Source organism: Oncorhynchus tshawytscha, linkage group LG07 (genome assembly GCF_018296145.1).
Source record: "Oncorhynchus tshawytscha isolate Ot180627B linkage group LG07, Otsh_v2.0, whole genome shotgun sequence".
NCBI lineage: Eukaryota > Metazoa > Chordata > Actinopteri > Salmoniformes > Salmonidae > Oncorhynchus > Oncorhynchus tshawytscha.
This window is the reverse complement of record NC_056435.1, coordinates 60781228-60796273: the sequence shown is the minus strand read 5'-3', so window position 1 is coordinate 60796273 and position 15046 is coordinate 60781228. Positions and strand designations below refer to the sequence as shown.

General features: G+C 45.6%; 1 protein-coding gene across 1 annotated transcript; it reads right to left on the bottom strand.

Annotated features, from left to right (window-relative positions):
* Nucleotides 1-4137: 4137 nt before the first annotated feature.
* Nucleotides 4138-14536, bottom strand: LOC112254968 (keratin, type I cytoskeletal 18-like). The gene is made up of 7 exons (XM_024427974.2): nt 13941-14536; nt 12288-12370; nt 7355-7511; nt 6444-6608; nt 5789-5914; nt 5199-5419; nt 4138-4303 (listed from the first exon to the last, which is right to left on the bottom strand). The coding sequence occupies exons 1-7, from the start codon at nt 14421-14423 to the stop codon at nt 4270-4272; spliced, it is 1269 nt and encodes a 422-aa protein (XP_024283742.1). The 5' UTR covers nt 14424-14536; the 3' UTR covers nt 4138-4269.
* Nucleotides 14537-15046: the final 510 nt, after the last annotated feature.

Below are 15046 nucleotides of genomic sequence, written 5' to 3'. Positions count from 1 at the left end.
TGAGTTGTGGTCTTTCCTTTTGCGGGCAGTCCTACTTGTAGGTTGGTGCTGTTTCCAATGATCCTGTTGGCACACTTCGGAACAATAGGCAGCTTTATGATCCAATGAACACAACTTCAACTCTGAGGTTCTCTCTCCCTTTGCCCTGCAGCCGCTGCAACACTGGATGGAACTAGATGTATCTGAGGTCACTCTGCGTTCCATGGTGGTGACCCCCAGGCGTTTGCCCCTGATCCTACATCCTACTGCCCAATGGCTATCACTGATGACCCTTCTCATAACAACTTTAGCATTTTCTTCTCTCTCTTTTGGTTGTACATGGTTTTCTGTTGGAGCGATTCCTAACTGAACTGTCACCCTGGCCCTACACTGACTGTACTAATGATGTTACCTGTCAGGTCAGTTCTTTGATTGCTTCATTGCTCGCATTAATTTTACTGAGGAGGAGATTGTATTTATTTTATTTTCGGACTGTGGTCTGTGGGGGTTCTGCCTGGTCACATTCCTCTCCACTATCCTATTTATCCTCACTCTGTACTGCGTTCACTCCTGTGGGGGTGAACTTACCTGAAACCATGGCCTTTTGCATTTGTTTGCTTTCATTGCCCTGGGCAATTGGCATTTTCTCAAGCAAAGCACTCTCATCTCCACTCAAGATATAATTTGTTAATCTAGTAACAATGGCCTGTAGGCATTGGCTCTTGACTAACTCTGTGCCATATTTTAGTCCTGATAGGCCACGAGGCTGATAACACTTTCTGTCTCAGGTCGAAGACTCGGACTAGGAAGTCCAAGGCAGACTCTTGCGTAGTCTTAATCAACTTGTGATACAGTTCAGTGGCATCCTTCTCTGCATAATGTGTCCTCAAGATTTGCCTTAGGTTGTCATGTCTGTTTTCCCCTCCAGATGACTGGGCTCACAGCTCTGATTACTGCTTCTATGATTTCTAATTCACTGTATCCTTTTCTCAGTCCATTTTCAATCTGATGTTCTAGGCTGTTGAAGTTGAGATTATCTTTCTGATTCTGATCTCCGATCAGTCTTTATGACTGGGCATACTCACTCCACTCTCGCTGTGGTGTGTGCCTTTCTGGAGCTGGGGTCACCTCTCTGCTGGGCTGAGGAGCCCCTCCCCCCTCTTTTCATCCTGCAGCAGCTTCTGTCTCTCCACTGGGTTCGTTGTTCACTTGCATCGTTGGCGTCGACTGGCTGGGACTTGGAGGCAGACTTTTCGCAGCATCCTCCGAGTCTGATATTACTTTGATTTCGTTTTTTACTTGAAGCAGCCAAGACATTCCCTCATCCTCTGATTCTATTAAATCCTCCTTCTCACAGTAATCTTCACAGTAATCATCAGTTTGCGCCGCAACGCGCGACGGCTCTTTCCTTTTAATTCAGAGTCATCTACACTTCGTATTCCACAATTTACACACAAGTGTCGTAAATTGTCCTCAGTTAAAGTCCAGAAACTCTGTTCAATTTCACCCAACAACGTTTCCCACTTTCGACTCATATTGTCCTACTCACGTGGCAACAACAACAATGCAGGCAATGGCAAGATAGCTAAAATTTGTTCAGTGGTTAGCCAGCTATGGTTAGCTATCTAGCATGTCACGGTCGTCCTCCTCTTCATCTGAAGAGGAGAGGCGAGAAGGATCGGAGGACCAAAATGCGGCGTGATATGTGTTCATCATGAATTTTAATAAAGAAAACACTGAACACTGAAACACTATACAAAACCAGTAAACAAAATAACAACCGTGAAGCTAATGCGAGCTGCGCTGAAACAAGCCATCAACATAGACAATCACCCACAAACAAACAGTGCAACCCAGGCTACCTAAGTATGATTCTCAATCAGAGACAACTAATGATACCTGCCTCTGATTGAGAACCATACTAGGCCGAAACATAGAAATCCCCAAATCATAGAAAAACAAACATAGACTGCCCACCCCAACTCACGCCCTGACCATACTAAATAATGACAAAACAAAGGAAAATAAAGGTCAGAACGTGACAGTACCCCCCCCCCAAAAGTGCGGACTCCGGCCGCAAAACCTTAACCTATAGGGGAGGGTCTGGGTGGGCGTCTGTCCGCGGCGGCGGCTCTGGCGTGGGACGCGGACCCCACTTCACCATAGTCTTAGTCCGCCTTATTGTCCGCCTCCGTGGCTTTCTAACCATGGCCACCCTTCTCAATGACCCCACTGGACAGAGGGGCGGAAGCTCTGGACAGAGGGGGGAAGCTTTGGACAGAGGGGGGCTCTGGACAGAGGGGGGAAGCTCAGGACAGAGGGGCAGGGGCTCTGGCGCCTCTGGGCTGAGGGGCTCTGGCGCCTCTGGGCTGTGGGGCTCCGGCAGCAGCGCCGGACAGGCGGGAGGCTCCGGCAGCAGCGCCGGACAGGCGGGAGGCTCCGGCAGCAGCGCTGGACAGGCGGGAGACTCCAGCAGCAGCGCCGGACAGACAGGACCACCTGCAGGGAGGAGACAGAGAGACAGCCTGGTGCGTGGGGCTGCCACAGGAACCACCAGGCTGGGGAGACCTTCAGGAGGCTTGGTGTTAGGAGGAGGCACCTGAAGGACCGGGCTGTGGGGGAGCACTGGAGCTCTGGTGCACAACTTTGGCACCACTTCCCCAGGCTGGACAACTACTCTAGCCCGGACCCTCCAGAGTGCAGGCACAGGTTGAACCGGGCTGTGGGTAAGCACGGGAGATCTAGTGCTTACTACACGCACCTCTCCCTTAGGCTCCACTCCCACATTTGCCCGGCACGAGCGGAGCGCAGGCAGAGGACGCACTGCACCCTCCCAGCGCCCCGGAGACACAGCACGCAGAGCCGGCGCAGGATACCCTGGACTAAAACTGCGTACCGGCGACCAGACCCGCTGAGCAGGCACCATACGCCCTGGCTCGATGCCCGCACTCGCATGAAACTCTCGGGGGGCTGCCCTATAGCGCACCGGGCTATGGGCACGTACTGGCGACACCGTGCGCTTTACCGCATAGCACGGTGCCTGACCAGTAACGCGCTGCTTATAATAAGCACGAGTAGTGAGCTCAGGTCTGCTACCCGGCTTAGCCTCACACCTCGTCAGCCCCCCCAAAAATATTTTTTGGGGCTGCCTCTCGTACCAGTCGCGCTGCGGTATTCAATATCTCCTCCCATGTCCAGGAGTCCTGTGATGCTGGCCGCTGTTGTTGCTGCTGCCGTTGCTGTCGTCGCTGTCCTTTACCAGGCCGCTTGGACCTTGGTTGGTGGGTGTTTCTGTCACGGTCGTCCTCCTCTTCATCTGAATGTTTCGGCCTAGTATGGTTCTCAATCAGAGGCAGGTGTCATTAGTTGTCTCTGATTGAGAATCATACTTAGGTAGCCTGGGTTGCACTGTTTGTTGGTGGGTGATTGTCTATGTTGATTGCTTGTTTCAGCGCAGCTCGCATTAGCTTCACGGTTGTTATTTTGTTTACTGGTTTTGTATAGTGTTTCAGTGTTTTCTTTATTAAAATTCATGATGAACACATATCACGCCGCATTTTGGTCCTCCGAAAATAAAACATGTATTTTTACGTTTAATCATTTTTGTCTTCTTCTGTTACTAACCCTACACTATGTCATGCATCATGTGTGATGATGGCTTTGAGTTTTTTGTAACTGTTCTTGTATTTATTATATTGTTACACAAGGGGTGTTTGTGAGTTTGGGACTTTTTGATTGCCCGTGCTTCGTACTATAAAAAATAAACCATATTTTAAACAGGGAATTACAGTTTTCTATCCATCACATTAAGAAGATACATTTTAAGCTTTCCTAAAATCTCGTAATGGGCTCGGTTCAATAGGCTCGGTTCAATAGGCTCAGTTCAATAGGCTCAGTTTAATGGGTTCGCAGGTAGACTAGTGGTTAGAGTGTTGGACTAGTAACTGAAAGGTTGCAAGATCAAATCCCCGAGCTGGGAGATATGCACGTGACAAGTTAAAAATCTGTTCTTCCCCTGAACAAGTCAGTTAACCCAGTGTTCATAGGCTGTCATTGAAAATAAGAATTTGTTCTTAACTGACTTGCCTAGTTAAATAAAGGTAAAATAAAAAAATGGGTTCGGTGCAGTGGTTAGGTATAAATATGAGAAACAACACGTTAAATGATAAACCATTGCATCAAGGTTTTATTTTTATGACATGGGTTGAATGGTTTGACTCCTCAGTGTCTGTGGGTATCTCTCTCCATGAAGTTGACAGTTGGTCATCACTTTTGTCCCGCCTCATTCCCTTAGGGTTTCAGGTCATCCATAGCGTCTTGGAGCCTGGAATAGAAAAAATAGGTATTAAAAAACAGGACATTCATTCATTAACAGGACAAACAATCATGCTATACCTGGTTTATACTGTAGATGGCGTCAAACTACCTCATCCACTCACATTAGTAAGATGGCGCAGACAGATATGGCAGCTCTGCTTCAAGCTCCAAAGTACTATATTTCACTCATACAAGGCCTACTTGCTGCAGATGTGTCCAAAATCATTTCGTGTTTCTGCCATTTGACTTTGTCACAACTTCCAAGTATTTGACTCATGGTAAATGGCAACCCCTACCTCACCATCTCATTATATCCTGTTTCAACTCCCTAGATTTGATTTGATCCATGCACCGTGGCGTATTGTGGTAGTTGAGCTTGAAGCATAGCTGTGATTGAATCAAGAATTTGACCCTCAACTATTTGTTCTTATTCTTGCGTGATAAAATGTTATTTAATCTCAATCAGCTCAACACTTCTCAGAGCTAAGGGTGCATCTCAATAGTGTAAAGTTGCTTCCTCTCATTCTCGCCTTATTTCCTTCACTGATGTCAACAAACTGGATTGCGAAAAGTCTGCCTAACTAACATCCACCTATCGATGTGTCTGTAAATCAGTGCACATGAAGGAAACAAATCTAGGCGAGAGGAAGCAGGTTTAGACTATTAAGATGCACCGCAATAGTCAGTCAATGGCCCAATCCTAAATCAACCTTCAGGCCCTATGTCACATGCACTTGTGGAGATCTGAGAAGATTTGATTGGAATAACCAATATGATGAAACTTCCACCTGGCCTATGGAAGGTGGAAGGTGGAGCTATGAACATAATGCTTATACCTATCTAATTGGTCTACGGGTTGATTTAGGATTGGACCAATCTCCCTCATCCCCTCATCCACTCACTTGAAGTCCCCTCCGTCGAGCAGGCTCCTGTAGGTGGCGATCTCGGCCTCCAGCTTCATCTTCATGTTGAGCAGCGCCTCATACTCCTGGCCCTGATGCTGGATGTTGCCCCGCAGGTTGGTCAGCTCGCCCTCCAGACGGATGAGGATGGCATTGTACTTCTCCACCTCCATGTTGGAACGCATCTCCACGTTATGCAAGGTGTCCTCTAAGGAGGATTTCTGTTTGAAATAACAGGAGAATTTTGGGAATGTTGTTGAATGACATTGGGATTATTAGAATGTTGGAATTTGGAGATATGGCTAAGGTATGGTGAGCGGCGCTACAGGAGGACAGGCTCATTGTATTGACTGGAACGGAATAAACGGAATGGAGTCAAATGTGTTTTCCATTTGTTGGATGTGTTTGATACCATTCCATGAATTCCATTCCAGCCCTTACAATGAGCACATCCACCCATAGCGCCCCCCACCAGCCTCCTCTGTTGTACATAGAGGACATACTGGGGTTACTATCAGTTCCATTTCTGCTCTGGAGAATATAGGAATTTAACTGAAATATGTTATCATCATATTGAAAGAATATCTTACCAAGCTTTGTTGGGACGCCAGCTCAATCTCAAGGGTCTGTAGCTGTCTATGTAGGTCACTCATCTCAACCTGGGCCCCCTGCAGGGCCTCTGTGTTCTGTGATACCTGCACCTGCACGTCTGAGATCTATACCACAGCACAAAGGGAGAGAGATGGGAGGGAGATGGGAGGGAGGGAGGGAGGGAGGGAGGGAGGGAGGGAGGGAGGGAGGGAGGGAGGGAGGGAGGGAGGGAGAAAGGGAGAGAAGCTGAGTCAACTTGAGAGGTGAATTCATGTTTTGTAGTTCAGGCTTTTGTTGTGTGACTAGACTACCCAGATATGATACTGGTTTGTGCAACAAAACAAGTTTTTATTGGAAAGCTACACTTTTTGCAAATACACATTTTTATATTGGCCTGTGGGTGTGAGGTAGTCCATTTCAATTCCAATTGCGGATCAAAAACAGAGTATTATAGGCTTTATTTTTATTAACTTATTTTATTTTATTAAACCTTTATTTAAATAGGCAAGTAATTTAAGAACAAATTCTTATTTATTCTTATCCCAGCCAAACCTGTACTTTATGTGGTGTGTAATGTTAGTATGTATGAAGTTACGATAAGAACATATCCATCCTTCTTTCCTTCTGAACACTGTAAAGATAGGATGGGCAAACCTGGTTTTCGTGCCACACTTTGAGGTCCTCTGCGTTCTTCAGAGCCATCTTCTCGTACTTGGCCCTCATCTCCTCCATGACCAGTGACATGTCCTGACCCTTGGGGGCGTCCACGTCCACCTGCACCCCAGACTGAGTGATCTGGTTCCTCATCTCCATCACTTCCTGTTGGAGAGAGGGAAGAAGGGAAGGGGGGAGAGAGAGAGACAGAGACATGAGAAATAGTAAGGCATTCCAAAATTAACCAACTGTGAAAAGTTCATAGCTAGCGATGAGGTTAGTCTGATTTTGTTATCACGTTATCATCATTCTTCCTGGATTATATCATTCTTAAATCTAGTCTGGAAATGTTCTATTTCATGCAAATATTCAATTGTTTGACATGGACATTCAATCTCAATCAGGGGAGAACAACTGCCACGTCTCATTGAAGCCATGAAGTTTAAGGCCGACCAAGGTACTGCAGGCTGTTGTTTTCGGAAAGCAGGATCCCACATTATAGTGAATGGGAAAATGGCAATCTTCGTTGGCAATATTTGTGTAAACATTTTTTTTTTCAGAAGACGGTCATGGTACCAATATTTGCTTCTATCACACCAAATGTATGTCCTTGAACCAACTATTTTAAAATCGCACACAGAAGTTATAAGGATATTCAAATTGCTACCGGCAGCCTGCAGTACCTCAGTATGCCTTCAATTTGAGATAATCAATGAGAGGGGGCAGCACTGAGCTAGCCTGCAATGTCGCTACCTGGAGTAGCTCAAATTGAGCATGTTAAGTCTTGAGAATCCCCCCTATGAGACGCTTCCAATAATAATATTAGTCTTCAGCCTATTCAAATACAATACAAATATTAATTTTAAAATTATAATTTGATGTGGATATTCAATATTAATACTATAGCTCACATTGTCATGGTTCTTCCTGAGGAAGATGAGCTCCTCCTTCACGGCCTCGATCTCACTCTCCGCGTTCATCCTGCCCATGTTGGTGTCATCGATGACCTTCTTCAGCCCGGCAATGTCTGCCTCCACTGACTGGCGAATGCCATTCTCAGATTCAAACCTGTGGGCATAGGGAGACTGTCACTACACTCCTTGTTGACATGAAATAGTTGGAAATTGTGACCTTGGGACTTTATCTGAGAAAAGCATTGTTCTGAGATATTAAGCAACAAAGTTTTCACATCCCAGATCTCTGAACTGTTTTGTAGTGAAGTCGTCTTTCATAACCCTCACCTTAAAGGTACCTAAAGTGCGGAGTATAAAAATCCTTAGACATTTCTAAATAATTTTTTACCTTCATTTTTTATTTTCTATCTGACACTTCTGAATTTGACATGTTCAGTTAAAAAAAAAGTGTAACTATTTGAATACATAAATGATAGAATAATACAAAGATAGCACAGGTGAAATTGCCACTGGGATGGGAGAACAGGATCCCAATAGCGATGGAACTTAGACTTACGTGTGTTTTAATGATGCACCTCTCTTACAATGGCCAAAGATGTAACCTGCATTTCCCAAAACACCACACAGAGACAATGGCTGCTAAGTGAGTCGTTGGAGCATGTGTCGATACTGGTAGGATCGAAAGAAAGGGAGCACTGTGCTCGGATCAGCTTTCTCCATTCAAATCTTACCGTAAATCTTACTGGCTGGAGATAAAATGTATGACGATGTAATGAGACTGACACTTTTGACATCCTGCAGGTTTCTCCGATCAAGTAACCTAACCTAAACTGCACCCAATCAAATAAAAATGTGCTGTCATGTTAACAAACAACACATCCTAAAAACAGGATAGGTAAAAGTAAAATGGACAATATCGAATTGACAATCACAACTTCTGTCCTGGTGTTTCACCTCATTGTCATGATCAGTGGTTTCAAGTTTGTATCCGTACATTTTTGATAAGCTGATCATAGCGAAAAATTAAATAGTTCTGCATTTCCAACTGTGTAAACACATTACAAACAGGCTTACGATAACTCCTGATAAAGTTGGGTAGCTGATATTCAGAGCTTAAATAGCCAAATTGAATTAGTCACAGGAAACAGGACTAATAAAGCCAATGCAACGGCCTGTTTTACAAATGGTGGGCCTACCACATGAATGGGCATTCATACAATTCCATTGCTGGCCGACGTGGTAGGCTACACCCCAGTAAGCACGGTCAGTCGTAGTCTTTTTTTGGTGTTTTACAAATGGTAGGCTTACCGCATAGAAGGGCATTCATACAATTCAATTTCAGGCAACACTACAGGCACCTCAGTATGCATGGAAAAACGCCGACGCTTTTTGAACGTTTTGCTTTGGTGCAGTCCAGACCGGCCTTGATTTCTACATCCGCGGAAATTCAATAGATTGGACATGATTTGGAAAGGCACACCCCTGTCTATATAAGGTCCCACAGCTGACAGTGCATGTGAGGGCAAAAACCAAGCCATGAGGTCGATGGAATTGTCCGTAGAGCTCCGAGAAAGGATTGTGTTGAGGCACAGATCTGGGGAAGGATACTAAACATTTCTGCAGCATTGAAGGTCCCCATAAACACAGTGGCCTCCATAATTCTTAAATAGAAGGTTGGAACCACCAAGACTCTTCCTAGAGCTGGCCACACAGCCAAACTGAGCAATCAGTGGAGAAGGGCCTTGGTCAGGTAGGTGACCAACAACCTGATGGTCACTCTGACAGAGCTCCAGAGTTCATCTGTGGAGATGGGAGAACCTTCCAGAAGAACAACCATCTCTGCTGCACTCCACCAATCAGGCCTTTATGGTAGAGTGGCCAGACGGATGCCATTCTTCAGTAAAAGGCACATGTCAGCCTGCTTAGAGTTTGCCAAAAGGCACCTAAATGACTCTCATTTAGGAATCATTGAGGAATCATTGAGGAAACCTGGCACCATCCCTACGGTGAAGCATGGTGGTGGCAGCATCATGCTGTGGGGATATTATTCAGCGGCAGGGACTGGGAGACTAGTCAGGATCGAGGCAAAGATAAAAAAGTAAAAGTACAGAGAGATCCTTCATGAAAATCTGCTCCAGGGTGCTTAGAGCCAAATGCATTGGCGAGGTCGAGGAAGACTACATGGAGGTCCCCTTTCTCCACCTTGGCCATTTGGATCTGGTGCCAGATCATGCTGGAATGTTCCAAGCAGCCAGAGAACCCTGATATTCCTGCCTTCTGTACAGATGTATCGACGTACGCATTCCTTTGCAGGTACTCGGCCATCCTCTGGGCAATGACCCTAAAGAAGATTTTACCCTCGACATTCAGTAAGGAAATTGGGCGGAATTGGCTGATGTTCACTGCATCCTTCTCCTTAGGGATCAGGACCCCGCCTACCCTACGCCACACTTTGGGTATTATCTTCTTTTGCCAAGCTGTTCTCAGCCTCCAGAGGAACCTCAGGACGTCTGGTGCATTCTTATACACTTTGTACGGGACTCCATTTGGCCCCGGGGCTGATGCTGTTCTTGCCCGTCGAACTGTGTTTTCCACCATGTCGGAGAGCTGGTCTCAATATGATGTTCCGGGGGTTCAATGGGTGGGATATCTGATGGGATGGCCAGATGTTCATGTCACTTTGAGTCAATTTTTGTTGTTCTCAGGTGCTCCTCTAGGTCTTTCTTTGTTGTTTTTAGAACTCTACTGTTTTTCTTCGTGAAGAGACTTTTAAGGAACTTGAAGGGATCTTTATAGAATCGAGTTCTAGTTTGTTCTTTCCTCCTTCTGCGTTTCCGTAGGTTCTCTGCTCTATGGAGGGATGCCAACCGGGTTTTGATGTCAGCCTGAAGTGCCTCTATGCCCTCCTTTTCCACTTCCGAGGCCTTCTTCCACTGTTTCTTAAGATCATTTATGTGACTATCTCATTTTTGACAAAAATGCCAGATTGAACCTTGAACCTAGTGGTGTGGGGGCTGTGCTTTGGCAAAGTGGGTGGGGTTATATCCTTCCTGTTTGGCCCTGTCCGGGGGTGTCCTCGGATGGGTCCACAGTGTCTCCTGACCCCTCCTGTCTCAGCCTCCAGTATTTATGCTGCAGTAGTTTATGTGTCGGGGGGCTAGGGTCAGTTTGTTATATCTGGAGTACTTCTCCTGTCCTATTCGGTGTCCTGTGTGAATCTAAGTGTGCGTTCTCTAATTCTCTCCTTCTCTCTCTCGGAGGACCTGAGCCCTAGGACCATGCCCCAGAATTACCTGACATGATGACTCCTTGCTGTCCCCAGTCCACCTGGCCATGCTGCTGCTCCAGTTTCAACTGTTCTGCCTTCTTATTATTCGAACATGCTGATCATTTATGAACATTTGAACATCTTGGCCATGTTCTGTTATTATAATCTCCACCCGGCACAGCCAGAAGAGGACTGGCCACCCCACATCTGCTCTCTCTAATTCTCTCTTTTTTTCTCTCTCTCGGAGGACCTGAGCCCTAGGACCATGCCCCAGGACTACCTGACATGATGACTCCTTGCTGTCCCCAGTCCATCTGACCATGCTGCTGCTCCAGTTTCAACTGTTCTGCCTTATTATTATACGACCATGCTGGTCATTTATGAACATTTGAACATCTTGGCCATGTTCTGTTATAATCTCCACCCGGCACAGCCAGAAGAGGACTGGCCACCCCACATAGCCTGGTTCCTCTCTAGGTTTCTTCCTAGGTTTTGGCCTTTCTAGGGAGTTTTTCCTAGCCACCGTGCTTCTACACCTGCATTGCTTGCTGTTTGGGGTTTTAGGCTGGGTTTCTGTACAGCACTTTGAGATATCAGCTGATGTACGAAGGGCTATATAAATAAATTTGAGATTTGATTTGATTTTATTTGAACCAAGGTCTCGAAATGATGGGGTGAAGGCACAAAATGGCTGCCGTGTTTCAGTTCACTATGAAAGGGAAAATTGATATCTAGTCAGTTGCTCAACCAAAATGTGTTGACTCAGACACTAATCTGAAGTCAATTTTGATTCTCTCCCTCCTTTTTATTATCATTAGAATTTGGGGAGGGAGGCCTCTTGAGTGGTGCAGTGGTCTAAGGCACTGCATCGCAGTGCTAGCTGTGCCACTAGAGATTCTGGATTTGAGTCCAGGCTCTGTCGTAGCCGGCCGCGACCGGGAGACCAATGGGGTGGCGCACAATAGGCCCAGCATTGTCCGGTTTAGGGGAAGGTTTGGCTTGTAGGGATGTCCTTGTCCCATTGCGCACTAGTGACTCCTGTGGTGGGATGGGCGCAGTGCACGCTGACACGGTTGCCAGGTGTATGGTGTTTCCTCCAACACATTGTTATGGCTGTCTTCCGCGTTAAGTGGGCATTGGGTCAAGAAGCAGTGCGGCTTGGTTTGGTTGTGTTTCCGAGGATTCGTAACTCTCGACCTTCGCCTCTCTAGAGTCTGTACGGGAGTTGCAGTGCTGAGACAAGACTGTAAATACCAATTGGATACCACGAAATTGGGGAGAAAAAGGGGTAAAATATAAAAGTAGAATTTTGGGAGGGAAATTTTATAAGCACATCAGACATTTACATGAAGATGTCAATATGACAGATTCATTATGAGAGATTAGATAAGACTGCATACCGGTACATATGGGTCTGGGATATCTCAAACTCTTGAGAGTTCTTCCTTGAACTGAATGGCGGATACACTACCTAATTGTGTATAGTGAGTTTAAACCAATTGAATTTGTGAGAAGCACAAGTACAGTATGAAATTAAACAGATCAGTTGATTTTTTTTGACAGAGCGACGATCTACAAAATCGCAAATGAACCCTTGTATTGTATACAAAGTTGTGGCTCAACCAGTGTGCAGAAAGATGTAATTTACAGTGGGAAACTCACTTTACTTTGAAGTCATCTGCAGCTAAGCGGGCATTATCGATTTGGAGCACAAGGCTAGCATTGTCCGCTGTCGCATCAAAGACCTATTGGAGAAAAAGATTGTTAATGCTAATGAATACATGACAATAACAGACTAAATCTTTTGGAGGACAATTTTGCAGATGATGTGAGAATTATGATGCTTTACTTAACACAACTTTTGAATCCATGTCAGTTATAGAGGAAAGCTGTAGGCCTGTATGTTTTCCCCCACTTACTTCTTAATTCTAACTATAATTGTGTGTGTCATACACAGATGACCTGGCAATAAAAAAGAAGAACTAAAACAGATCACGGGATCTGCTGCTCATCACCACCATTTTAAATCTAAGACTCTCAGGGGAGTGATATTGAAACTGCAGGTTGAGTGAATCACAAATGAATCTATGGTTACCGTCACATGTCTCTAAGAAAAAAGAGGAACCACAAACGGAAGAACAGGAAAATGAGTTCTCTCTCTAGGGCTGAATCTGTTCTCAATTTTCATTGTTAAAAGACAAAGGCGGGGCTTCCTGTCCCCCACAAAACCATAGAGAGAGTCCCCCCCAAAAAAGATCTGTGTGTTTCTACCATGGCATTCTGGTGTGAATCACACAAAAAAGGAACCGCTTGTCCCTTTTTGTGTCCGGCAAGTGGAACAAGGCTAACATTCATCATAAGAGTGCCATCATAAACTATAGAGGGCCTCTGAATTCTTTTGGACAAAAGTCTGTTTTTGCCAGGAATTCAAGAGATCTTGTTGGAATTCTTAGAGATCTTTGACTGTGCTGTGAGTAGTTTACAGAGACTTTGACTGTGCTGTGTGGAGCTATAATGGTTATACAACCAGCACACCCACCATGTGTTTCAAATCTCACAGGGGATTCTTTTTGTGTGTTGTCACACCACATCTGGTTCACATTGCTGGTCCCTCCCACACCACACTACGCCCCAGAGTAACCAAGGAGAGTGACCTGGCAAGTTGGAAACAATCTTGGAACATTGTTTATGGGTTTTGGTCAGTTTTTTGATGATGATTCACTGCTTCCACCAAAGGATTAATTTGAGGAACTATTTGACCAGTTTGAGGAGTGAGGGAACTAGGGAAGGAGGGGGAAGGAAAGGGGATATCTGCCCCATCCGGCCCCACCCTCTATTCAGTTGTTAGGACATTTTATAAGGCAGTTGTTACAAAGCAGGGTTCATCACAGAAATGTTGAAGTGAAGACAGAAAGAGTGAGAAGCAAAGTATAAATGGGTGAATAAATAATTTTCACTATGCTTAAATTAATTATTGGAGGGACATCTCTCATACCATATGGGTTTTAGTTCACAGAAAAGTTGCAACAGTGGTAACATTACATGGATATTTTGATTTATAGGTTAATCAAATAAGGATTATCTATGAACACACGTATCTAAAGCAACAAAAGACAAAACAAATTCCTCACCTTAAGCCTTTTTCTACACACATTATCAACAACCCTCTCTCTCTCTCTCTCCCTCTCTCTCTCTGTCACTCTCTCTTTGTCTCTATCACTCTTGTAATGATACTGTATTATTATTTGTTTGAATGTGATACTACTCATCAAGACACCCCATATTGCTCTCTCTCTTTCTCATTCACACTCCCACCTTCTTGCGCAGGTCGTCCAGTATAGGGCTGTACTTGCTGTAGTCGCGGGCGTCTGGTCCTCCCTTCTCCAGGGCCTCTCGGATCTTCATCTCCAGCTGTCCGTTGGCCTGCTCCAGGTTCCTCACCGTCTCCAGGTAGTTGGCCAGACGGTCGTTCAGGTTCTGCATGGCCCCCTTCTCGTTTCCCATGACGTGACCACCGCCACCACTTGCCGCCGTCGTCTTGATCAGACCACCCATGCCCAAACCCATAGCGGCGCCCATGCCACCACCCATGCCCATACCACCGCCGCTCACCTTAAAGGAGGATGTGGAGTAGGAGGAGGAGCTGGCCGGGGCACCGCTGCGGAGGCCCCCGTAGGCTGTGGAGGAAATGCGGGTGCCCTGGCCTCCGGCCCCGCCATAGGTGCTGGCGGCCCGGTAGGAGGACACGGGCGCGGAGCGTTGGAAAGAGGTGTGGCTGCTGGACGGTCTGTAACTCATGACTGCTGATGGAGGAGTTAAAAGGAATTGAGAAGAGAGAGAGAGCGAGAGGAGATTGAGCTGAGATACAGAGAGAGTGACTCGGGTAGAATGAACCGGAGAACTAATACTCCCCCTACACAACTATCCTCTCTCTCTCTTTCGCAGGCCGGCCTCCAAGACCCTGCCTACATCCACACCCCCATCCTCTCTTTCCTACTCTCCTCCCTCTTCTCTCATGCTTTCATTCGCTCGGTTCCTTATTTCCCCTGTTTTTTTTGCATGCATCTAATGAAAAGCATACAGTACCAGTTAAAAGTTTGGACACACCTACACATTTAAGTTTTTTGTTGATGTTTTTCTTAAATCTATTTTCTACATTGTATAATAATAGTGAATTAATCGCAACTATGAAATAACACATATGGAATCATGTAGTAACCAAATGTATTGACATTTTAGATTTTAGGTTCTTCAAAGTAGCCACCCTTATCCTTGATGACAGCTTTGTATTCTCTCAACTAAGTTCATAAGGTAGTCACCTGGAATGCTTGTCCAACAGTCTTGAAGGAGTTCCCACATATGCTGAGCACTTGTTGGCTACTTTTCCTTCACTCTGTGGTCTAACTCATCCCAAAACCATC

Coding starts and splice junctions, on each gene's coding strand:
- LOC112254968 (XM_024427974.2), bottom strand. CDS start 14,423: ATGAGTTACAGACCGTCCAGCAGCCACACCTCTTTCCAACGCTCCGCG. Junction 5,915..6,443: donor AAGTGTGGCACGAAAACCAG/GTTTGCCCATCC, acceptor GCTGTGGTATAG/ATCTCAGACGTGCAGGTGCA. Junction 4,304..5,198: donor CTCGACGGAGGGGACTTCAA/GTGAGTGGATGA, acceptor TTTCTATTCCAG/GCTCCAAGACGCTATGGATG.